Consider the following 25051-nt stretch of genomic DNA (forward strand, 5'->3'; position numbering starts at 1 on the left):
CACTCCTTAACATGTAACACTGTTGCTTGATGGTAAGCAAGAAGGAGAAGACAGAGAGGACAGCCCAGCTTGCTGTTCATGCCATTACACTTACTGTGTCCCTGGCTTCCAGGTGCCATTCCAACATCTCAAGACAGCAAGGAACTGTTAACTGAGAATAGATTTTGTCGTGTTGAAGAGTTTTAAATGTTCATAAATATTAATAAAAATATATTCATTCTGATGATGCAAGATTAGACTGTGATGAAGGTGCCCTTTCAGATCAACTGATTATATAAACCACTTACTCTTTTTTGTGCCTTATTTTCTTTCTGTGGGTTTTATTATGGCTAGGGGCTTCAACAAGTGGAAGCAGCCTGTGCATCTCTTGACTTCTGAGAGGTCCTCCCTAGCACTTTGACTTATAAAAGAGTTGACTTATAAAAGAGTCCAGGCTATGTTGTTCCAAAGTCTTCCATGATCCTTTCAGTTTAGAGATTCTGACTGCATTTTATTGAAACTCCTGCCATATATAGTTGTATTAAGTACATTTATTAACACAACAAAGCATATGCAACATGAGCCAGGAGGCAACTTTCAACACACTGAAAGAAGTTATCGCACATCCACAGCCTAAGATTCAGGTTATCATTCTTTTAGCACCTTTATCGAAAAGCTGCAGCTTATATTAACTTTTGATACTGGTATCTACCATCTCTGTATTGACTGTGCCCATTTATGAAAACCCAGTTGGCCAACTTTGCCATTTTGAAAATATAGCCCACAAGTGTTGCAAGATGACATGTCTGTTGTTTGAAGTCTGCAGAGCCTTTGACACTCTTCCAACTTGTCTTTGGAATATGTTTTATAAAATGTTTGCTCCAGCCAGTTTCTCTCTTTCTCTTCTCTTTCTCTTTGTTTCTTTCTCTCTCTCTCTCTCTTTCTCTCTGTGAGGTTCACATGTTGACTAATTTAAAGATTCCATAATAACTGTTTGGCATACCCTACAGGCAAAGGTCCAGAAACCCTTTTTGCTGGCTATAACCTCAATGACAATGAATGGCACACAGTACGTGTAGTTCGAAGAGGAAAAAGTTTAAAGTTAATGGTGGATGATCAACAAGCCATGACAGGTAATAATGAATAATGGTTGCTTATTTATCAGATATCTCCATTCAGTAATTTGGCGATGTCGGCTGTGACCCAGATTGTCTCATTTGCCTACCTGACACAACGATCAGAAGAGTCTTCGTCTGCTTCTGGTTGAACTGCACTGATCTAACAGGCCAGTGGCTTTCATGCCCTCTAATTCTGAGGATCACTGCTTACTGCTCTGATCCTAAAGAGGGCTATGGTTAAAGGTGGAAGATCTGAGGGGGGGGGGGGACCAGCAAGATGATAGATGGTAGATAGATGATAGATAGGTAGATAGAGAGATGGATAGATAGATAGGTAGGTAGATAAATATAGATAGATGATAGATGATGATAGATAGATAGATAGATGATAGATAGATAGATGATAGATAGATAGATATAGATAGATAGATGATAGATAGATAGATAGATAGATGATAGATAGATAGATAGATAGATAGATAGATAGATAGATAGATAGATGATAGATGATGATAGATAGATAGATGATAGATAGATGATAGATAGATAGATAGATGATAGATGATAGATAGATAGATAGATAGATAGATAGATAGATAGATAGATAGATGATAGATAGATATTGATCAACAGACAAAGAGATGGTGGAGGTGGGAATGTCTGCAAGCAAGAATTTTGAGGAGGGGGTTTGCTCTGCAAACATAACATCAGCAACTATCAAGAAAGTCAATATTACATAAGCCACTTTCAGAGAGGCCAAAGATTTGATCCATGGATTCTCATGTGTTGAAGGTGGTCTCAGTTATGTTGCAGCACAGGTAATGAAGCTACTCCACACAGCGTTGCAGTCACCATGGTAGTCCCCCTGTGCATTGCTCCGACCTTTCGGGTCAGCTTCTGCACCCACACTTCGTGACACCTTATCTCTGAACATTGTTCGTCCCAGTGGGTTTTATCCAACAAAGTTGTCCCATTAGCACAAGGACGTCTGCCCCAGGAGCACAAATCTGCCCCAGAGTGTTGGGGTAACCACCAAAACAGATTGGGGCATGCAGGGAAGGGAGTGAAAAAGGATTCCCCATTACTTAGGTAGAAGCCTCTGCACTGAAGAGGTGATCTCATTGAATACCACCCAATGTCTTGCTTTTGAATGCTCAGACTGAATGTTCACCAAAGCTCAATCCCTTTCGGTGTGAACCATGGGAAGCTATTTTTTGGTTGGCTCATGCTCATTGCCCGAGACCCTGGGAACTGAGCATCGACTCAATGCTGACTTTTCTGTTTCTGACACTAACTTCTCAAAATTTGTTTTCATTTAAAGGTCAGATGGCTGGAGATCACACAAGACTCGAATTCCATAACATAGAGACGGGGATCATAACAGAGCGCCGCTACTTGTCCTCTGTCCCCTCCAACTTCATTGGCCACTTGCAAAGCCTCACCTTTAATGGCATGGCGTACATTGACTTGTGTAAAAACGGGGACATTGATTACTGTGAGCTCAATGCCCGCTTTGGCTTCAGGAACATCATCGCAGACCCGGTCACCTTTAAGACAAAAGCCAGCTATGTTGCCCTGGCCACATTGCAAGCTTATACCTCTATGCACCTGTTTTTCCAGTTCAAAACAACGTCGTTGGATGGGTTAATACTCTACAACAGCGGAGATGGAAATGACTTTATCGTGGTTGAGTTAGTGAAAGGGTGCGTACAAAACTCACAACACAACAATACAGATTATATTAACCATGAAAACTGAGTGGAGTTTTCATATTCAGGGGGCAGGGTGTTAGATTAGACTGACCTCTGGGTCTGATCAAGCAAATTGACTGCTCTTATTTCCCTTAAAATCAGACAGCTATTATTATTATTATTATTATTATTATTATTATTATTATTATTATTGCACTCTTCACCCTTAGGGCGGGGTTACAAATAACAACAACAACAACAACAACAACAATAACAACAACAACAACAATAATAATAATTTATACCCCGCCCATCTGGCTGGGGTGTTAAAAACAGTTAAAAACAGCTTATAATCACAGAAAGAAGGTGGTCATGAAAATACACATCTCAAGTGTCAAAAGCCAAGTGAGTTGTGCTTGACACTTGCAAAAGCCCACAATAGATGGGCGTCAGCACCCAACTAATGCCTTGCCTACTTTACAAACTCAGGCTTCTTCATGGCAGATTGTATATATTTCGAAAGAAGGCTATAGAGTTTTTTATACCCCTCTCCCAACATTTCCCCCTCTCTCAACAGATCCCCTGTAAATTCCCCATTCTCATCTTAATATCTCTTGCTCAAAACAAGGCCCAAGATTGGTGGATGAGGACATATTTGTCTGCATGAACGAAACAACATTGCTCAGAAGGTTGTATGTATTCCTTCTGACCTAAAGTCAGCTGCTCAAAGTGCTGTGTCAAATTGGGCCCTTCACAACCTAGAAAAGTTGTGAAGGATATTGTCTCAGAAGTCTTAAGAGGTGCAATTTCTGTGCAGTGGGCAGTGAGGAAGAAAAGAGCGCTTGTTCAATATTGCCATGTATCATCATCCGCATCACAAAATTTATTGCCTGCCCTTCAGCAGCAGACCAGCAGGGCTTGTTACAATAATTTAAATATCAGTATTAAAAAAAACACAGTTAAAACAAATCACAACCATAGAAATAGGAAGGGCAGTGCTCCTCAAAAACTCAGGTTTATAGATTTAAGCATTTAGAAGTTACTACCACTATCCTTCCCCAAGGAACCCTGAATAAGAGGGCAGGAACTCCAGCAAACAACTCCCTACGCGGGTGGCGCTGTGGGTAAAAGCCTCAGCGCCTAGGGCTTGCCGATCGAAAGGTCGGCGGTTCGAATCCCCGCGGCGGGGTGCGCTCCCGTTGTTCGGTCCCAGCGCCTGCCAACCTAGCAGTTCGAAAGCACCCCCGGGTGCAAGTAGATAAATAGGGACCGCTTATAGCGGGAAGGTAAACGGCGTTCCGTGTGCGGCTCTGGCTCGCCAGAGCAGCGATGTCACGCTGGCCACGTGACCCGGAAGTGTCTCCGGACAGCGCTGGCCCCCGGCCTCTTGAGTGAGATGGGCGCACAACCCTAGAGTCTGTCAAGACTGGCCCATACGGGCAGGGGTACCTTTACCTTTACCTTTACCACTATCCTTCCCCAAGGAACCCTGAATAAGAGGGCAGGAACTCCAGCAAACAACTCCCTACAATCAGGAGGAAGCCATGAACTAGCATAAAATGGAGGTAAAGGTAAAGGTAAAGGGACCCCTGACCATTAGGTCCAGTCGTGGCCGACTCTGGGGTTGCGGCGCTCATCTCGCTTTATTGGCTGAGGGAGCTGGCGTACAACTTCCGGGTCATGTGGCCAGCATGACTAAGCCACTTCTGGCGAACCAGAGCAGCACACGGTAACACTGTTTACCTTCCCGCTGGAGCAGTACCTATTTATCTACTTGCACATTCACGTGCTTTTGAACTGCTAGGTTGGCAGGAGCAGGACCAAGCAATGGGAGCTCACCCCACATCCCATAAAATGGAGAGGTAGCATCAATATGGTCTTAGAGGATTGGGGGTTGGTCTACTGGGGCAAATGGGGCACTCCACCAACTGCACTTATCTATCTAGGGATGTGGGTGGTGCTGTGGACTTTCTGATTGGAAGGTCAACGGTTCGAATCCCCTAATGGGCTGAGCTTCTGCCAACCTAGCGGTTTGAAAGCATAGTGGTGCAAGTAGATAAATAGGTACCGCTGCAGTGGGAAGGCAGATGGTGTTTCTGTGCACTCCGGTTTCCATCATGGTGTCCCGTTGTGCCAGAAGCAGTTTAGTCATGCTGACCACATGACCCGGAAAGTTGTCTGTGGACAAACGCCGGCTCCCTTGGCCTGAAAGCGAGATGAGCGCCACAACCCCAGAGTCACCTTTGACTGGACTTAACCATCCAGGGGTCCTTAACCGTTTACCTTACTTACCTATCTGCACTTATCCAGCCCTACCTGCCTGCCTTTTTACTTACAACCCATCAAGGTGTATCATTGGATCTGACCCAACCTACTGTTGGCCCCTGTTCCTTCTGCCCGGCCAGTTCCAATGGACACCACCCTCCATTGTCTTACAAGATAGGCAATCTGTCATTTTTGGTGTATGTTTACTTATAGGGAGTTTTGTATGGGATGTTGTTATACCATTCCCAAACCAGCCTTATAAAAATGTTCCTGCTGTTGCAAGTTACACCTAGGAAGACATCAGCTGGCTGAAGACCTTCTGAATTTTCAAAAAGTTTAAACGAAGCGAGGCATGAGGATGAAGAGCTGTCAGTTTCATTCATTTACTTCTTCCAGGGTGTTTGGCTGTTTGTTTATTTATTTTTGCTCCCTGTTTTCAGGTATTTACATTACGTGTTTGATCTGGGAAACGGTGCAAATCTTATCAAGGGAAGTTCCAATAAACCTCTGAATGACAACCAGTGGCACAATGTGATGATATCGCGGGACACCAACAACCTCCACACAGTGAAGATTGACACAAAAATCACAACACAGAGCACAGCAGGAGCAAGAAACCTAGATCTCAAAAGTAAGTGTCATTGCTATTTATAGAAATAATCTGCTAGGAGGACAGGCTACAACGTTGCATTTTGATGCGCCTTGCACATTTGTAGGAAACGTAGAGAGATATGCTGTATTTATTTACTGGGCCAACTCCGGTGGCAAAACACCTGCAAACCTGTGAGCTGCGGAACATTATTCCAGAGGCATAAGTGTTCAGAGGAAAATGGATCAGGTGTGGTTATAAATTCTGCTTTGTAGCCAGGCTGTGGGATTGATTTCTGGCAGGGGGGAACAGCTTGATATTATATGGATCTGCTCTAGCTGCTGCAGGTAGCACAAACATCACTGTGCCAAACGGCAGCCAGTATTTGTCTCTGTTCTCTCCTCCGTGGAGACCCAAATGTGAAAATGTCACTGAATCAGTTTCCCCCAGTGAACACAGAATATTCCTCCTGGCAGAGAGCAGTCCCAAATAGGCTGCAAGTTGGGGAAATATTCTGATTGGTGTGTGCGTGTGTGTGTGTGTGTGTGTGTGTGTGTGTGTGTGTGTTGCCCATTCATTTGCACAAGGATTCAAATTAGTTGCATCCTAGGAAATCTCTGTTGGGGAGACACCCGCATCTCCATGGTTACAGGCCCTGCAGTTGAGAGGATAGATCCTGGGAGAAGTTTGAGGAGCTTATCATTTTGTATAGGCAAGAAGAAACAGTTTCACCCTAATAAGAAAGGGTGCTCACAAATGTGGTTGCCCCTGTTCAAATGATGATGATAATAATAATAATAATAATAATAATAATAATAATAATAATAATATTATTATTATTTTATTTATATACTGGCCATGTGGCTGGGTTTTCCCAGCCACTCTGGGCAGCTCCCAACAGAATATTAAAAACACACTAAAACATCAAAAATTAAAAACTTCCCTAAACAGGGCTGCCTTCAGATGTCTTCTAAAAGTTAGATAGTTGTTTGTTTCCTTGACATCTGGTGGGAGGGTGTTCCACAGGGCAGGTGCCACTACGGAGAAGGCCCTCTGCCTGGTTCCCAGTAACCTCACTTCTCGCAGTGAGGGAAACGCCAGAAGGCCCTCGGCGTTGGACCTCAGTGTACGGGCAGAACGTTGGGGGTGGAGACGTTCCTTCAGGTATACAGGGCCAAGAAAATGCACTGATCTAATGTTCACATGCAGGATCAAAGTGTGCCTCAGTCCTCTGTATGGTGTTCCTTCCCCTCCCCCTTTCCCAAGGGAAGGTGGTGACAGTTTGCATCCTTTAGGTCCCGGGAGACCATATTGCTTCCTGCCAGGGATTTCTAGACCCAGAATTCCTGGTAGGGAAAAGTTCCTTGGGAAGTGCATGTGGATGCCAAGGAGCAAGCTATTATTCAGAAGTAGTGGTTTGCTTGGGAACTGGAGGTGCTGCAGAATCTTATCAAGGATTCGTCAGCGAGAAGATCGATAAAAGGCAACAAGTTTCCCTGAAAGACTGCAATGCAAGTGCATTATCTGCCATCAAGCTATATTTCAGATTGCACTCTTTCTTCCTTTACCAGCATTTGCTGATAGTTAACAAAGATTCTGAGCTCCCCGGGGACACAAGCCATTGCTAGGATATCTCTGCTGATATTTCTCGTAGCTATGTAGGGTGGCAGAAATTTCTATGGAAATAAAAAGGAGAGTTTTTGCAAACCTCCACTCATATGGTGGGCTTGTGATGCAGTTTGTATCGTGCCTTGCTAGTGTGTGGTAGATCGGATACATAGGAAATTAAGCATCCGTTGCCTTATGTTCTAACTTTGTAGATAGAATAGCAGCATACACCCCCCCCACACACACAAGAGGTACCTGCAGATTTATTTTGGTGGTAGTGGGGATTGTGTGATTTGCTAAAATGTTTTAGCATCCTTTCCATTACCAAAGGGGAGTTCCATCCCCAAAGTTCACTCAGCTTTACCAGTACAGTGGTACCTCGGAAGCCTAACGGAATCCATTCCAGAAGTCCATTTGACTTCCAAAATGTTCGGAAACCAAGGTGCAGCTTCCGATTGGCTGCAGGAAGCTCCTGCAGCCAATCGGAAGCTGCGGAAGCCAGACGTCCGGGTTCCAAAGAACGTTCACAAGCCAGAGCACTCACTTCTGGGTTTGTGGCATTCAGGAGCCAAAACGTTTGACTCGCAAGGTGTTCAGGATCCTAGGTCCAACTGTATTAACATTCACCACCATCAGCAAACATCTTTGGCTCTGCTACATTTTTGGAATGAGACTTGAGACATGGTGCAATTGGTTCCATTTACAAAGTACAAAATGGCCAAGTTGCCTACTTTCAGTAGGGTAGTATGTATAAAAAATAAATCCTACCCACATGCCTTATGCCCACTGACTTCTTTCAAAAGTTACTTTGCATAGCCTACTTCCTGCAGTCATCACTTGATCACAGGACGTTGTGTGGCTGCGTGATCTCTATAGGCAGTGCTGCCATTGGGGATGTGCTTGAATGAAAAGTACATGCACAAACAGTGGCTTTATAATCAGTTAAGATCAGGCATAGGCAAACTCGGCCCTCCAGATGTTTTGAAACTACAATTCCCATCAACCCTGACCACTAGTCCTGTTAACTAGGGATGATGGGTATTGTAGTCCCAAAACATCTGGAGGGCCGAGTTTGCCTATGCCTGGTTAAGATCAACTGTTGGCATTGCAAGAAGAGTTTCCAGACTGGAAGCTCAATGCTGTGTGAACTCTGTGCTGCTATGAGGAAGCAATTTGTGATTAAAATAATAAAGAAAATTCGCCACTGTTTTCATGTGAATTTTTCCTAATAAACACATTTTTGTTTGCAGATTTGACTAATATACAAATTCTTGTAAGCAGTTTTCCCTAAGTCTTTTGGAATGTTTTATTTTCATTAATATATGGATTTATAGGAACAATTTACCCCAGTATATGCATTTTTCTTCCCATTATTTGGCTGGTATATCTATATCTATATCTATATCTATATCTATATCTATATCTATATCTATATCTATATCTATATCTATATCTATATCTATATCTATATCTATATCTATCATCTCCATCTCTATCTCTATCTCTATCTCTATCATCTGGAAAAGTGCTAACGTTAAAAGATGGCTGCTTCTTTCACCTAAAAATGGAAACTGAATCGAATTTATCCCCACCCTGGTCTAGCAATACTTTCTTCTTTTACCAATCCCCTTCTGAGAACTGACCTGGATTCCAACTGCAGAAAAAAATATCCAAAGCTTGGAGGTTGTTTGCTCACCTCTACACAATTTGGTTCAGCTCAAAAAGTTATCCCCATGTTTCTTTTTCATTTCCAAACGTTATACCTGACTTTACAGATACCATGCTTAGTAAAAGCACTAGAGGGCACCATTATGTCACAAAATATCCTTCCTGGTGCAGTCTCAGGGAAGAGAGGGGGGGGGGGCGGGAATCTCGCTGCAGTTCAACTCGGCTGAAATATCCAGCCTAGTTCTTTCTGTTTCCTCCACGTTCCAAATTCTGTAATAATAACCCTTCCGTGCAAAATCTTTCCCACAGGGTTTCTAACCTTGAGGCTTCTAACAAAAGCACTAAAACAAGCATATTGACATTTTAAACTAGGGAGTGGAAGTGTAAACACTTGTAGCGGTCGTCTCTCCTGACTGGCCTCGTTGAGACAGATTTGGGGGACGCGGTGCCTGTGATTTCAGAAGGCATTTGAAGTTATGACCTTTGCAGGGGCAGTATTTCTTTCTTCTGTCTTAACTGCGTGTAGAAACCTCTGACATAACCCAAAATGCAGGCAAGGCTCCCCTCCCCGCTCCCAAATTCCTCTTCTATTTTGTAGAAGGTGTTTTGTATTTATTTCTTTTTGTTTCCCCTTCAGATTTTTATTCTTATTCTCCTTTCCTTTGTCTGAAAAAGGCCTCTCGCAAAACATAATAATAATAATAATAATAATAATAATAATAATAATAATAATAATTTATGTGTACCCCACCCATCTGGCTGGGTTTCCCCAGCCACTCTGGGCAGCTTCCAACAAAGATTAAAAATACAGTGGTACCTCGGGTTACATACGCTTCAGGTTACTTACGCTTCAGGTTACAGACTCCGCTAACCCAGAAATAGTACCTCACGTTAAGAACTTTGCTTCAGGATGAGAACAGAAATTGCGCAGCAGTGGTGCGGCAGCAGCGGGAGGTCCCATTAGCTAAAGTGGTGCTTCAGGTTAAGAACAGTTTTAGGTTAAGAATGGACCTCCGGAACGAATTAAGTACGTAACCAGAGGTTCCACTGTACATTAAAATGTCACACATTAAAAACTTCCCTGAACAGGGCTGCCTTCAGATGTCTTCTAAACGTCAGGTAGTTGTTTATCTCTTTGACATCTTATGGGAGGGCGTTCCACAGGGCGGGCGCCACCACCAAGAAGGCCCTCTGCCTGGTTCCCTGTAGCTTTGCTTCTCGCAGGGAGGGAACCACCAGAAGGCCCTCGGCGCTGGACCTCAGCGTCCGGGCAGAACGATGGGGGTGGAGACGTTTTATGTGTGCATGTGGATACATACATACTTTCCGAGTGTCCTGATTTTCCATGAACAGTCCCAGAATTCTGAAAGGCACCCCAGCTTCTGATTTGATCCCAGAATGTCCTGACTTTCACCAGTGCTGCTCCCACCGAGCTCAGGGAGGAGGATGTGGCGGTGGCGGTCATGAGAGAGCATCCCGTTGCCTCTCTTTGGCCACCACTTCTGGTCTCCTTCCATGGGCAGCTCATGGCGGCTGCTGGAGAGCAGGTGAAGAGGAGGAGGAGAGGTTTTGGCCACCAGCGCCCCAGCCAGCCACCTCCGAGGAGTCTGTCTGCCTCCTCCCACTCAGCCACCCTACAGCTGAGAGGGAGGCAGTGGGCAGACCATTTAGCCTGTGTGCGCCCAAGCCACTGCATCACTCCCAGGAGAGACATGTGGCTTGGGTGCACTGCAGGCCCCGCATTGAGTGCTGCCCGGTATTTTGTCACCCCCCTCAATGGTGACACCTGGGGTGGACCGCCTGCACCTCACCCCCTTCCTCCGCTCCTGGCCACAGCCCTCCGTGATGCATCAGCTCCCTGGGTAGGAAGAAAAGGGAAGCAGAGTGGAGCACAAGGAATCTTGATTTTGTTTACAGTGGTACCTTGCAAGACAAATGCCTCGCAAGACGGAAAACTCGCAAGACGAAAGGGTTTTTCGTTTTTTGAGCTGCTTCGCAAGACGATTTTCCCTATGGGCTTGCTTCGCAAGACGGAAACGTCTTGCAAGTTTGTTTCCTTTTTCTTAACACCGTTAATACAGTTGCGACTTGACTTCGAGGAGCAACTCATAGAATGCGGTGTGGTAGCCTTTTTTGAGGTTTTTAAAGCTTTTTGAGGTTTTTGAAGCTTTACCAAAACTTTCCCGACACCGTGCTTCGCAAGACGAAAAAAATCGCAAGACGACAAAACTCGCGGAACGAATTAATTTCGTCTTGCGATGCACCACTGTATTATTATTTTTTAAAAAATGCTTTGTGTGTCTGTGTCCAATATTGGCCCTTTCTAAAAATTTATTTATTTATTGGTGTGTGCTTTTCCTTTTGTAATTTTTCAGATTTGGTTCCCTCATTTTCTCATTTTTTCCCATCTTAAATTTGCATTTCTGCAGCAATTTGCAGTTTGTTTATTTATTGTAATTAAGGGGGCCCTCCTGAAAACCCTCCAGCATTTCAGTGTGAATTTCTCCCGATGAAACACATTTTTGTTTGCAATTTTGTGACCAAGGTGCACAAATCTGCAAGCCGTTCCCCCTAATATATAATGTGTTTTTGGGGTATGCCATTTTCACTAAACACTTTCATTTTTATGCACACTTTCCTCTTATTATATATGCTTTTCTGTACACATTCTTTTTTTGGGGGGGCAGACTTCGTCACAAAAATAGGAATAGTGTGAATTTTGAAGGATAATTTTGTTCCACTTTGGATATTGTTCTGAAAAGTGCGACGTATGTAGATTTTCCTTTAAATGTGAACCGAAACGAATCCCCACCCCCATCCCTACATTTCTGGGATTCTGTAGCTTCATTCAGGTAATGAAAGGGCCCTCACTGATCCTACCAACTTCCATACATTGCAGGGGGGGGGCGGGTAAGTCCGTGGGGAACATAATGTATTTCTTTAGGTTTTTCTCCATTATTTAGAAATCTGTATGGTTTGATATTGTGCAGGAAGTTTAGAGCGGGCTCCCTGGTGCAAGCCTTCTCCAATGCAGGCACGTGATGACATGAACTACAATGCAGAAATTCGGCTCTCACGTGATTCGAAGCACATGGGGTCTTTAAGACCTGATCAGGGCTTGCCTGTGCTCTTTCTGATCTCATATTGTTTCGCCCGGGCAAGACAGGACATTTGCTGCCTGAAAGCTAAGAGGGAAGTGAAATAACCAACTGTGTTTGGGATAACCTCCTTCTCTCTCTTGGGATATAGTACTCTAAGCCTGCCTACACACTGTACATTTAAAGAAGATTTAAAATATATGACTTCTCCCAAAGTTCTTTTCTTGCCAACTGTACTTTGATAAGGGTGCTGGAAATCGTAGTTCTGTAAGGGATAAACTACAGTTCCCAGGATTCTTTGGGGGGGAGTCTTGTGCTTAGAATGTATGGTGTGTATGCAGCCTAAATGCCCCACAAGCTTTGCATGGAAGTTTTTTCTGCTTTCCCCTGCTTTAGATCTCCGTTAATTGCCTTTCTGGCATCAGCAGCCACTATACCCGACTCTCCTCTCAGAACTATTTGCATGCCTAGAGAGCAACACAACTCACACTAATAAGGCGGCAAAGATTAGCAGTTTTGGAAGCAAACGTTCAAAAATGACTACGGTCATAGTAAAAAGGTAAAGGGACCCCTGACCATTAGGTCCAGTCGTGACCGACTCTGGGGTTGTGGCGCTCATCTCGCTTTGTTGGCCGAGGGAGCCAGCGTACAGCTTCTGGGTCATGTGGCCAGCATGACTAAGTCGCTTCTGGTGAACAAGAGCAGCACAAGCAAACACTGTTTACCTTCCCGCCCCAGCGGTACCTATTTATCTACTTGCACTTTGACATGCTTTTGAACTGCTAGGTTGGCAGGAACAGGGACCGAGCAATGGGAGCTCACCCCATCGCAGGGATTCGAAATGCCGACCTTCTGATCGGCAGGTCCTAGGCTCTGTGGTTTAACCCACAGTGCCACCCACATCCCTATGGTCATAGTAATTAGGAGCAAAATAATCGGGTAAGGGGCCCTTTAAATGCTCCCCTGGATATGTGAGAAATGAAGGAATGTCTGGTTCCGTGAGCAATGAACAGGAAAACTCACAGAGCAGGCCTTAACTCAGTGGCAGAAGATCTGCTTAGTATTCAAAAGGTCCTGAATTTAATCCCTGGCATCTCCAGGTAGGACTTGGAGAATTTGCCACCTGAAACCTTGGAGAACCGCTGCCAATCTTTGTAGACAATACCCAGCTAACTGGGCCAATGGGCTGATTCAATATGAGACTGCTTCTTATGTTCCTGTGCTTTTACCCCAGACTTCCAGTGCTCCCTTGTGCAATGCCTTCTCCTGTTTCATATTTCCAAGCACCTTAAAGACTGAGAGACTGAAGAAATGTGATAAAAGGAAGAAGGGGCCATGGGTTGTCTTAGAGCTATAATGGGATTGCATTGGGGAAGATCATGAGAAGGAGCAGCTGGAGTATCTGAAAGGGAAAATGGCCTGGAGGACTGGCTGGGTGGGGGCGGCGAGGGAAGATAGAGTTAAGCATGGGAGGCTAGAGAGAGAAAGAAAAAGCCAGAAGAAGGCGTGATTCGAATGGAGATAAAGTATGAATGGTAGTGCAGAAGGGTGGGGACATGTGGATGCTGTCGTCCCCCCCCCATACCACAAATGTGTGAGATCACTTTTCAACAGTGAGGAAATAACCGTGAAGATAATGGGAAAGGCTTTCCGCTTACGGCATCCATTTCTTGCATTGTTATCTTGGTTGAAAATGGTCTCTTTCTATACTGTAGCTTCTATATCTTCACAAGCATCCCCTCCTCTGATGGAGCTACGAAAAAGAGATTGGAAGTTCTTGTTTTCAGTTAGTTGTGTTTTAGCATTTCACATAACTCTTAAATGGTAGTTATTCTTGTTGTTTGTTGTTTAGTTGTTTAGTCATGTCCGACTCTTCGTGACCCCATGGACCGGAGCACGCCAGGCACTCCTGTCTTCCACTGCCTCCCGCAGTTTGGTCAGACTCATGCTGGTAGCTTCATATCCAACCATCTCACCCTCTGTCGTCCCCTTCTCCTTGTGCCCTATGTTTTATTGAAACAAACCGGTTTCATGAACCATACTTGGGCTGACTTCTTTCCAGTGCACCACAGTTAAGTCCAACCACAGTTTGTCCAGTTTTCGGACATAACGGGAAACTGTGGTTAGTCAAATATAAAAGTGAAGGCTTCTAATTTCCTCCACGCTGCTCCGCTAGAGGAGGAAAGGGAACAGAGAGTGCATAAGGCTTTTTTAGGCTAAACCATAGTTTAGAATTTCATCTGAAAGCAATCCTTTTTATTTTTTCTGCATTATTTTAAGTTCTCTGGTAGTGCAAATTCATGAATACCAAACATAAATACATATGCATACTCGATTTTTTTTTAAAAAAACCCTCTCACTTTTGAGTGTATTCAACCATTATCATTGTCGGGGTTTTTTAAATCATTTTTATTAAAAACAATTGTGTTACAAAACAAATAGACAAGAAGTACATATAGTGCCTCCACTTTCAATTCCTAGAGTCTTTTTCACATTTCATATACATTCGGTTTGAGACACTATTGTCATATACTTGGGGGGGGGGGGCGCAAAGAGAAGGGGAGAGATTTGATTTGAAATGTGTTGTACACAGGTGAGAGTGGCTGAATGTTTGTAGCCATTCTTCTGGCAACAGATCCTTGCAAGCTTATTCTGCTTTGCTCAGCTGTCCCTTACTATGTTAGCCATTGATAATGAAAGAACGGATAGCATTTGGCTTGCCTCTTGTGTCACATAAGAGGGTTTTCTCGGAAGCCCAAATGATTTACCAGTGGAGCCTCCCTCCTCCTTCCATGGGGCAAAGCTGAATGATTTCAATTTTCCATTAGATTAGTTCCTATTGTTTTATATGAGTCACTCCGTATTATTTTTTACCGCGGTCTATGTGTCTGCATTTCCCTCTTTCAAGGTCGATAGAGAAGGCTTTTCCAGGTTACTAGGACTCAAAACTTCCCTGCCAAAAGAGAGAGCACACTTGTTAAGTGTCAGCAAATGCACACTGGGTTAGATAAACAAGCAGCCATTACGCCTGTTGTCCATATCAACATGCACACAAGTTAATTCCAGCAACCTTGCCATAGGCTGATGAACTCACCATGTAGCAATAGCAATCTCTTGCAGAGGCAGAATTCCAATTACTGCTGTATCTCCTTTGCTAGTGAGATGTCAACCTCTATATGTCTTACCCGTGTCATCTTACTTCTTCTGTGTAAGAACAGAGGAGGTCAATGGCAGTGTCTCCCATTCCATTCATAGCCACAAGCCCTATGCAATTGTTCAGTGAATAAATGTGTGGAGGGGGCAAGTTGAGCCAGCTGACCCAGCTCCTGGTTATCATATGCACATCTGAAGCTCTGCCCCTTCCTGGATGGTGGAGAGTCTTAAAAGGGCAGTCCTCTTTGTCCTGAAGCCTAGCTTGCTAATGCCTTTCAATCACTTTCTATCAAGATGAATAGGCTCTGGGAAGTGTGAAGTCCTTGCTTTTATAGGCATCCAATTCCTTAAGGGAATTTGTCTTGAAATGGGTACTGTCCTGATTGCAGACTTCCTATAGGCATTTGTTTGGCGGCTGCAAGAATACAGTAGAAAGTCCTGCATTCTAGTGCATGGAACTCTTGACTCAGTGGGCTTCTGGGCAATAGTCTAAGGCTTGATGAATGATTTGGGTTCAGCACCTCTGTGCCCTTCCTCTCCCAGCTGGTTCTTCCTCCTCCTTGCGTGGCGAGTTCCCGCCTTCCCCCTTGGAAATAGACACAAGACACCAGAATTTTAGGTTAATGGGCGAAAATAGGCCACAACTTTATTGATTACAGGAATTGAGCGGTATTGGCTTAGACATTGGTCCTATCGACTAACCGGCTTCAGCCTGATTGCTTGAAGACTGGCAAGGGTTAACCACCAGTAGGGGAGTCCTGCTGATGCACATCAACTAGGAGCTCCCCCGGGGTCACCGCTCGGGGACATGCCTTAGGCCCACACCTCCATAGGCTTAGGACAGGGCAACACCCCCCAGAATCCTTTACCACCCTTTGATTTGGGGGAAGGTGATGGCGCTTCCCCCCCTTTTCATCTGCATAACAATACCCCTACTAATGCCTAACCGCCAATGCCAAGGAAGTTGTGACGATTTGCTACGAGGTAGGCGAAAAACCAAATGGCTGGTGCCAATTTGCCAAGTGGAAAAAAATCCTACCAGGCCCCTTGACGGCGACCAACCAAAGTCCATAGCAATGTCAGAGAGCCAAACCTAATGGGTGGGAAAACCTGAGCAGCTGGAATGCGGAAAGAGGGAAATCCTTGGCTGCGCCAGCCCTAAATAGAGCGGGCCACACCTCCCGGGCCAGCCAATTGGCTGGCCAGGGAGATGACGCGACTGAGGATTCCCCCAGTATCGCGGGGACTGTGAGCCAGCCCCCGTACACGTGGGGAGGGGCGTGAAGCCCGCAACCCCACCTCCTCTCCAGCTCGGAAGTGGCTTTCTCTTTGTCAGAATTCTGTCCGCTGCTCATGGTCAGGGTCATGACATATGTGCTCACTCTGACAGCTCCCAGCCCGACATATTCATATAAAACACAGACAAATGACACAGAGCACTTAAGCAATTGTAGATGTTTGGTGTGTTCATGACTCCCTCAGACCCTTCTGCTTTAGCACATAGGGGAGAATTCAACATGGTGCTAGGGCAATCGTTCCATCAGCAAAAGCTTTTAAGCTTGCTAGATTGAATCATTCCCCTCACCTCACCCATGGACAGTTTTGGGGGTTGTCCCAACCCCCAAGCCAATTACAGGGGGGGGGGGGGGACACTGTTCCACTAGTGGAAGTGCTTGCCCAGGTTTCTGCTAGTAGACTAGTTACCTGAATCCTGCCCAGGCTGCTATTGTCTTTTCATCAAATACAGCTGATTTTTGCAGCAGCTAACAACTAAAATCATGCAACAACGGCCAGGGGTAGGGAATATACAAACAACAGAATCAATTTTGGCAGGGGAAATGTGTGTATTGGTGTATACACAAAAATGCATGCATTGGTTAAAACAGCATACAAACCAAACATCAGACCAAAATGCTGGTGAATTTTCATCAGGATATTTGTTTTTTAAAATAAAAAAATCACAAATTTCTGTAGAATCAATTTTTTTGCTGTGTTTTCTTTGCCCTCAGAGATATTGATGGGCTGCCCCCCCCCCCGATAATTTATGTTCATAATTAACTGGTTTGGAAGGTTAATTTGTTTAGCTTCTAAAGTTTGAATGTGTCATGAAGTGAGTGCTGTTTCCCAAAACTGGGAGGCAACTATCTTCAAAGACATGCTCCCCCCCCCCCCCGAGTGCTCACACAGAATAATTCTAAATATTAAGTCTTCTCTGAGACACAACTTGGGGAGTTCACAAGGACCAATTTTTAGCATGTGGCAGGGGCTGTAAGGCCCATAGAGCTTATGAACCTAGCCTGGAAGAAGGTTTTAGGAACAGATGCTTAGAGACCATGTCGTAAAGTGAGCCTTCACAGGCTGAGATATTTGTAAAATGGAAGCTTTGTAGGTTTGATTGCCTCAATCAGTGGGATAAACAAGACAACATACAGTGGTACCTCGGGTTAAGTACTTAATTCATTCCAGAGGTCCGTACTTAACCTGAAACTGTTCTTAACCTGAAGCACCACTTTAGCTAATGGGGCCTCCCGCTGCTGCCACACTGCCAGAGCACGATTTCTGTTCTCGTCCTGAAGCAAAGTTCTTAACCTGAAGGACTATTTCTGGGTTAGCAGAGTCTGTAACCTGAAGCGTATGTAACCCGAGGTACCACTGTATTGTTGTAGAGCATTATCCACTGAATTTATTTCAGCAGGACTCAATCATAGCCATGCTAGCTGAAGTTAAAAAGAAGGAAGAGGCTCGTGTGGCAATTATTGGTCTCCCAGACTTTCTTCTTCATGCATTGATCAGAGATGATTCACGTACAGAAGGATATGAAAATTTGGAATTTAAACTGCCCAGTAAGTGGCAGAATAGAACTGGAGAAAACAGTACAGCAGGGCCCTAACAGATGCTGAGGTACTGGTGAAATGTCTTTCATCATGAAGCAAAAGCAGGTCTTTACATCTCTTTGCAATAAATAAGAATTCTGGTTGTGCATTTTATGGAGGTTCGGCAACTGGCGTCAATTAAAAATGCACAGTATGAGTAAACTAGATAGGTAGGCAATATCAAGAACAATGCAAGAAACCAAAATGCCTGAAATTACTGTTTTTGACAGAATGCCCTTCCTGGTTGGTGCCAGCCCAGCCATTAAAATCTGTGGAGGAAGCCTTGCTTGTGTTCCCACTGCTGGGCAATGTCAGATGGGCAGTGACTCAGGTTAGAGCCTCCTTGGTGGGGACACCCTCCTTGTGCTTCCACGAGGTTCTCCTTGCCTTGAGAGGGGCAGCATGCACAATCATCTATTTAATTTTGTCAACTGTTCAAGGTGCATCTCTTTACCCAGGTGTTTTGTGTTCGTTTCTTTGGACCTTTGTTGTGCAGACTAGAGGATTTTATAGCCCATTGCTGCTTTGATTTATGTGATGGGTTCTGGGGTTTGAAGCATGTTACAGGAACATGAAAAGTGTCCTAATGGATTGGGCCTCTCTAGTCCAACATCCTGTTCTCACAGTGGCCAACCAGATATATAATATATAATAAATAATAATAATAATAATAATAATAATAATAATAATAATAATAATAATAATAATAATAATTTATTTATACCCCACCCATATGGCTGAGTTTCCCCAGCCACTCTGGGCGGCTCCCAAGCAAATGTTAAAAACAGTACAGCATTAGATATTAAAAACTTCCCTAAACAGGGCTGCCTTCAGATATCTTTTAAAGATAGGATAGCTGCTTATTTCCTCCACATCTGAAGGGAGGGTGTTCCACAGGGCAGGTGCCACTACCGAGAAGGCCCTCTGTCTGGTTCCCTATAACCTCACTTCTCACAATGAGGGAACCGCCAGAAGGCCCTCGGCGCTGCATCTCAGTGTCCGGGCTGAACGATGGGGGTGGACACTTATGGGATGCTTATGGGAACCCTACAGGTAGGACCTGAGTGCCGCAACACTTTCCCCTCCTGCAGTTTCCATAAACTGTTATTCAGAAACATACTGTGGAAGGAGTGTGTTGCCGTTGTGGCTAGTGGCCACTGGTATCCTTCTCCACTATGAACGTGTCTAATCCTCTTTTAAATTTGCAATATTTGCTTTGTGTTGTTTTGTATTTATATCTTTGCTATTTTCTAATTGAGAGCGATATGTCAGTAGGAATAATGCATAAATATTAATAGAATTGTGAGCTGCAAATATTTTCCCTCCCATCGTGTATCCAGAACAGCTTATATTGTATCTTTGTGATGGATTCTAATTGCTTGAAGTTACTTTGGCTTACTATAAATATCCTAGGCATTTTTGGGGGGCAGAGTCTCCAAAAATTTAAATGAGAGCAGAGAGAAAATAAGGTTTCCCACTGACAAGAGATGCCTGAAATCTTCAGCCACCGGGGCTAGTTTGTCATTCTGCATCTTTCCTGTTCCTCCCATGTACAGTGGCTGGCATTCCATTTCTTCCATGGCAGATGGATTACCATCTTACATGGCAATCACATTATCTTTCCCCCCATTTAGCATGCACTACCAACTTCCACTCACAGTCTGTTGGACAAACAGAGCGCTCTAGTTTTAAATCTGCTTAATCTCTGTCAATACACATGCCTTCCACTTCAACTTGCTAACAAAATGTTAGAGTCAGGAAGTCATTGAGATTCCAGAGTCTCATTTCGCAAGGAAATAAATCTGTTTCTCTGGTTGTCTTCTATTTTTATACATTTTCTTGTGCCTTGGAGTCCAAGCCATTTAAGTGACAGAACATGATATGACACACAGCCAGGAGCATGGTTCAGAAGACAAATCCCTCTGGGAGAAATTGCAAACCAAAGGCAATCTAGTGGGATAGAAGCACACTTCATCAGAGACCCATCCTAAGCTCATTTACCACTTAAACCTCCTCCTCTCTTCCCCTATTAGCACCATTGCCCTTTCTGATGGGTGTCGAGGTCCTTCTGAATGTGGCAGCGTATCTCTAGATGGTGTAACTTAATCCACATATGGAAGGTCTTCCAGAAGGTGGTGAGTCACAGTGTACACAACTGTTGGAGAATTTGCAGGGCCACTTCAGAACGCCAGTACAACTCATGGAGTACAGTCTTTAAAATATAGCATTCTGGAATCTGGGCTCTCATATCGTATACACCTGCCAAATCTATGATTCTTTTATTCATTCCACTTTCAAAAGCAGTTGTAGTTGGTGCCCATTGGAATCAGTGGGTTGGAAGGCAGGGAGACTAATAGTAGGTAGAGGCAGAGCCAATGACAGATAAAACCAAAGAATTATAGCTGTGCCCTAATCCTTCTACCTGCTGAGTTCTACAAGGGCAACAAAAACAAAAGAGGAAGAGGTTGCTAGCCAGTTACACCTGCTTGATATAAATAAAGGTACACAGGTGAAAATAGCATACGAAAAATGCACATTGCAGGGGAAATGTGTGTATTGGTGTATACACAAAAATGCATGCATTGGTTAAAACAGCATACAAACCAAACATCAGACCAAAATGCTGGTGAATTTTCATCAGGATATTTGTTTTTTAAAATAAAAAAAATCACAAATTTCTGCAGAAATGTAGGAAACTGAATTTAAAATAGACAAGAATTAGAAACTGGAATTCCCTTGAGATTTGTCCATTCCTACTTGCAAGACCGTGCTATTTCTGCTTCCAGAGTTTAGGGTTGGAGCCATTTGTGCTCAATGTCCCCAGAAGGGTTTCACAATGTTCTCAGACAGAGGAGGAAAGAATAGCTGCAAGAGCAGAGTTGAAGGCAGGCTCATCGTTGGCAGGTGAGGGATCGCTAAAAGACTGTGGGATGACATTAATCCATCAGGGAAGCAGGAGCCAAGTGCAGCACTGGGACTAAAAAAGTAGTTTAACCTTCAGTCTGAATTCTGACAGACTGTCAAATTAGTAGCAGAAGATCCTGCTGTAACCTTCCTCCTCCTCATTGTGTCTATCAGGGAAATGAACCATTGCAAGCACTCACTTCGTCTTGATCACTTCTTTTGTACATGTCAGTGTGGTGGACTGCTGTACGAGGCTCCCTTGTAACATTAAAGAGTAGTGTCAGTCAAGGGGAGGGGGAGGGAAGAATCGTGCTGATGTTGATGATAAGCAGGAAGGCACTGCTAAATATATATTTGACGTTATGTGTAGAACGAAGCGTAGCGCAGAGGAGACAGAGTACTTTTGTCTGAAACTCTGGACTTCTCTCACATAAATGTGTCTTCCAAAGCACTTTGAGTTTCTTTTCTACAATCAAGCAATATATAAAATTTATGACATAAACACCCAGTAGCATAACCAAGATGCATGACCTCTTATGCAGATGCAGAGGTGAGTGCTGTGCCAAAACTGGTCCTCTCATCATCTGGTTTCCATGGTGCCAGATAGCTCCTCCTCCTCACCTTTCCTTATTGCATATTGGTCACAGTTACAGTAGGAACCCAGATAGTCAGGAAAGCCAGAGAAGAATGATGGGAGTTTGCATTAAACTGGAAGCAATCATCATAAGTTGCTAGAGTGTTCTATGCAAAGAAAGTATGACCTTGGCCAAGTCACTTTCTCTTAGCCTAACCTCCTTGCTTGTGAGTTCTTTGGAGGAAGAGTAGGATCGCTTCTGAGGGTAGGACAAGAAGAAATGGATTCAAATTACAAGAAAGGGGATTCCAAATAAACATTAGGAAGAACTTTCTGGCAGAAAGAGCTGTTGGACAGTGGAACGAACTGCCTCAGAAGCTAGTGGACTCTCCTTCAGTTACCATGCATCTCTAAGCAAGATTATTCGCATCATCTCAAAATGAGAAATATCGATGTTCTTTGAGGGAATCATTTGCATGGGAGTCTTGTTTAACTGAAATTTATGGCCACCTTCCAAATTATTAACATCATCGGAACTTTGGACAGGCAATTTCATGATGTTAACTCAGGGAAAGTAGACACGCTGCAAAGGCAGTTCACTGGGAACATTGTGTGATTGAAATTTGAGTAATGGGGCATACAGTGACTTGTGAATATGGTTAGTGTGCACTAAGAATGCTTCTAAGCCAGTTTAGTCTTAATGCCCCCCTCCTAGTTATAAAGGGGCTTTCTGGGGGTGACACCCTTATTTTACAATAATGAAGACACGGGCACATTGCTTCCCTCCGCCCTTACATTTCTCACAGCTGGCACCATCTCTGAATGAACAGTGTTATTTCACCCTGAATAATGAGGTTTGCCTGGTGTGACATCGCGAAGGTTGTAGCCAGCAATGCAATGAGTAAAGTTATTATGATAAAGCAATCTTCGTAACCATCCACCCTCAAATATCTGCTTTATCTCGTTGGAGCACATTTGGTGTGCTGCTGGCACCAATGGAAGACAGTGACTAACTGCAGCACTTTCTTTATCAGCAATCTGAAGACCCCAGTGTTCATTTATATATATATATATATTTAAAAATCTCTAAGTATTGCTTGATCCTTGAGTCTAATCTATACACAATGCTGTGGCCAGTGATTCAGAACAGAAGAATAAATGTGTCATTGACAGGATGCTAACGTTGAACTTTGTTCCAGTATTGTTTTCATTCTTCATCTGATGGAAGGGACAATGTGTAGTGAATCATATATGTCAATCTGCTCCCATCTTTAGCATGTTTGGCTTAACTCAGGGATGCAGAAATCCAGCCAATACTAAAAGGCATAAAAGCTCAATCTGTTGACCAGCTCTTGGGTTGCTTAAGAAGGGAGAAAGAAAGCCTGCCATCTCTACTGCTTTGTCAAAGGTCTGGCCACTCCCTCATTCCTTCCTGATGAAGCCTAAACTGTAACAACATAGTAAAACATTCCTACTGAATAGCTGTTTTCAAGTTCCATGGTTCAACAGGTTTTGATATAGACACAGGGCTGAAATCAGGAGGTGCAAAAGGGGTGCAAATAAAGAGCTAATGACCAGAAATGTGTCTGCTTCAAATGGTGTCATAGAATCATAGAATCATAGAATCCTAGAGTTGGAATAGACCACAAGGGCCATCGAGTCCAACCCCCTGCCAAGCAGGAAACACCATCAGAGCACTCCTGACATATGGTTGTCAAGCCTCTGCTTAAAGACCTCCAAAGAAGGAGACTCCACCACAGCAAATTCCACTGTCGAACAGCTCTTACTGTCAGGAAGTTCTTCCTAATGTTTAGGTGGAATCTTCTTTCTTGTAGTTTGGATCCATTGCTCCGTGTCTGCTTCTCTGGAGGATGTCTATATGACATCCTTTTATATATTTGAACTTGCCTATCATATCACCCCTTAACCTCCTCTTCTCCAGGCTAAACATGCCCAGCTCCCTTAGCCGTTCCTCATAAGGCATCGTTTCCAGGCCTTTGACCATTTTGGTTGCCCTCCTCTGGACACGTTCCAGTTTGTCAGTGTCCTTCTTGAACTGTGGTGCCCAGAACTGGACACAGTACTCCAGGTGAGGTCTGACCAGAGCAGAATACAGTGGCACTATTACTTCCCTTGATCTAGATGCTATACTCCTATTGATGCAGCCCAGAATTGCATTGGCTTTTTTAGCTGCCGCGTCACACCGTTGGCTCATGTCAAGTTTGTGGTCAACCAAGACTCCTAGATCCTTTTCACATGTACTGCTCTCAAGCCAGGTGTCACCCATCTTGTATTTGTGCCTCTCATTTTTTTTGCCCAAGTGCAATACTTTACATTTCTCCCTCTTAAAGTTCATCTTGTTTGTTTTGGCCCAGTTCTCTAATCTGTCAAGGTCGTTTTGAAGTGTGATCCTGTCCTCTGGGGTGTTAGCCACCCCTCCCAGTTTGGTGTCATCTGCACCCCTCCCAGTTTGGTGTCATTGTCAGGACTCTCTACCTTCCCATTCCTATGCAGTTTTTTTTTTGGGGGGGGGAGTTGATGGTCTGCACAGATTGGCTGAAGCAAGCCAAAAGAAATCTAAAAAATAAAATAAAAATCATTATTAAACTTGAAGTCTTATTCAAGTTGTTATTATTATTATTGAACTCTTATGTGAATTCTTGAACTCTTGATCACATAAATATTTGCCAAAAACTCATATGTCTGGGATTTCACCATTTCCAACTTCGAATGTGGGATTTTTATTCTATTTTCAATTAGATAGTCAAAAAATGTGTGCAAGTTTTTAAGAAATCCTCCATATCAGATTCTGCATTTGAAAAGGGGGAAGGTTATACATTTAAATCCTGGGTGTTGTTGTTGTTGCCAGACTTTGACTTTTTGCAACAACAGCAACAACTGTTGATAAAGTTTTGCTAGTTCTGGTGTTTCCAGGAGAACTGGAATGGACTCAGTGCTCTGTGCTAAAAAAGGGCTTCCCAATCTGCCTTTTCTCTTCCAACTTCAGAGGAGAATTCACCTGTACCATATCAATGAGTGGCCAAAGCATTCTCCACCTTTGGAGAGTGTGAGCAGCCTCTGCTTGGATGCAGTGCTGTCTATGTGCTGGCGCTTTGAGAAATATTAGGGGTTTGTCTTTTGTGTGGTTTTGTACATGTGAGTCTGTGTATTGATCCCATTACAAGCATTTTGCTGTAAATGCAGGAAGTCACCAATGAGCAAATGTAAGCAGTTTGCAAATTATCATTCCTGCATAAAGCATCTTTTATAGAACATGCTGAATGGGACAACAGTGGCACTAATTCTTTAAAAATGAAGAATAAAAAGGACAGCAAAGCAGCCGTTAAACCCATCCACCAAAATATTATGAGCCATTTGTGTATTGCTTTTTATAATGTGCCTTACAATGGCATGTCTCTGTGGGAGCAAATTATTAACACGGTGTGTGTGTGTGTGTGTGTGTGTGTGTGTGTGTGTGTTTAGAAGTGACAATTCTACCCCAACACCATATTTGTTTGTGGAAATAAAACC

General features: G+C 43.8%; 1 protein-coding gene across 26 annotated transcripts in view; it reads left to right on the top strand.

Annotated features, from left to right (window-relative positions):
* NRXN1 (neurexin 1) overlaps positions 1 to 25051 on the top strand; it is a 985083-nt gene that overhangs the window by 495628 nt on the left and 464404 nt on the right. For all 26 annotated transcript variants that reach the window (XM_077925450.1, XM_077925448.1, XM_077925461.1 and 23 more), the window contains 3 exons: positions 990 to 1112; positions 2419 to 2800; positions 5494 to 5684. In XM_077925450.1, coding sequence (XP_077781576.1) covers positions 990 to 1112; positions 2419 to 2800; positions 5494 to 5684 — 696 coding nt within the window. The remainder of the gene's footprint in view (positions 1 to 989; positions 1113 to 2418; positions 2801 to 5493; positions 5685 to 25051) is intronic.

This window comes from Podarcis muralis, chromosome 3 (assembly GCF_964188315.1).
Source record: "Podarcis muralis chromosome 3, rPodMur119.hap1.1, whole genome shotgun sequence".
NCBI lineage: Eukaryota > Metazoa > Chordata > Lepidosauria > Squamata > Lacertidae > Podarcis > Podarcis muralis.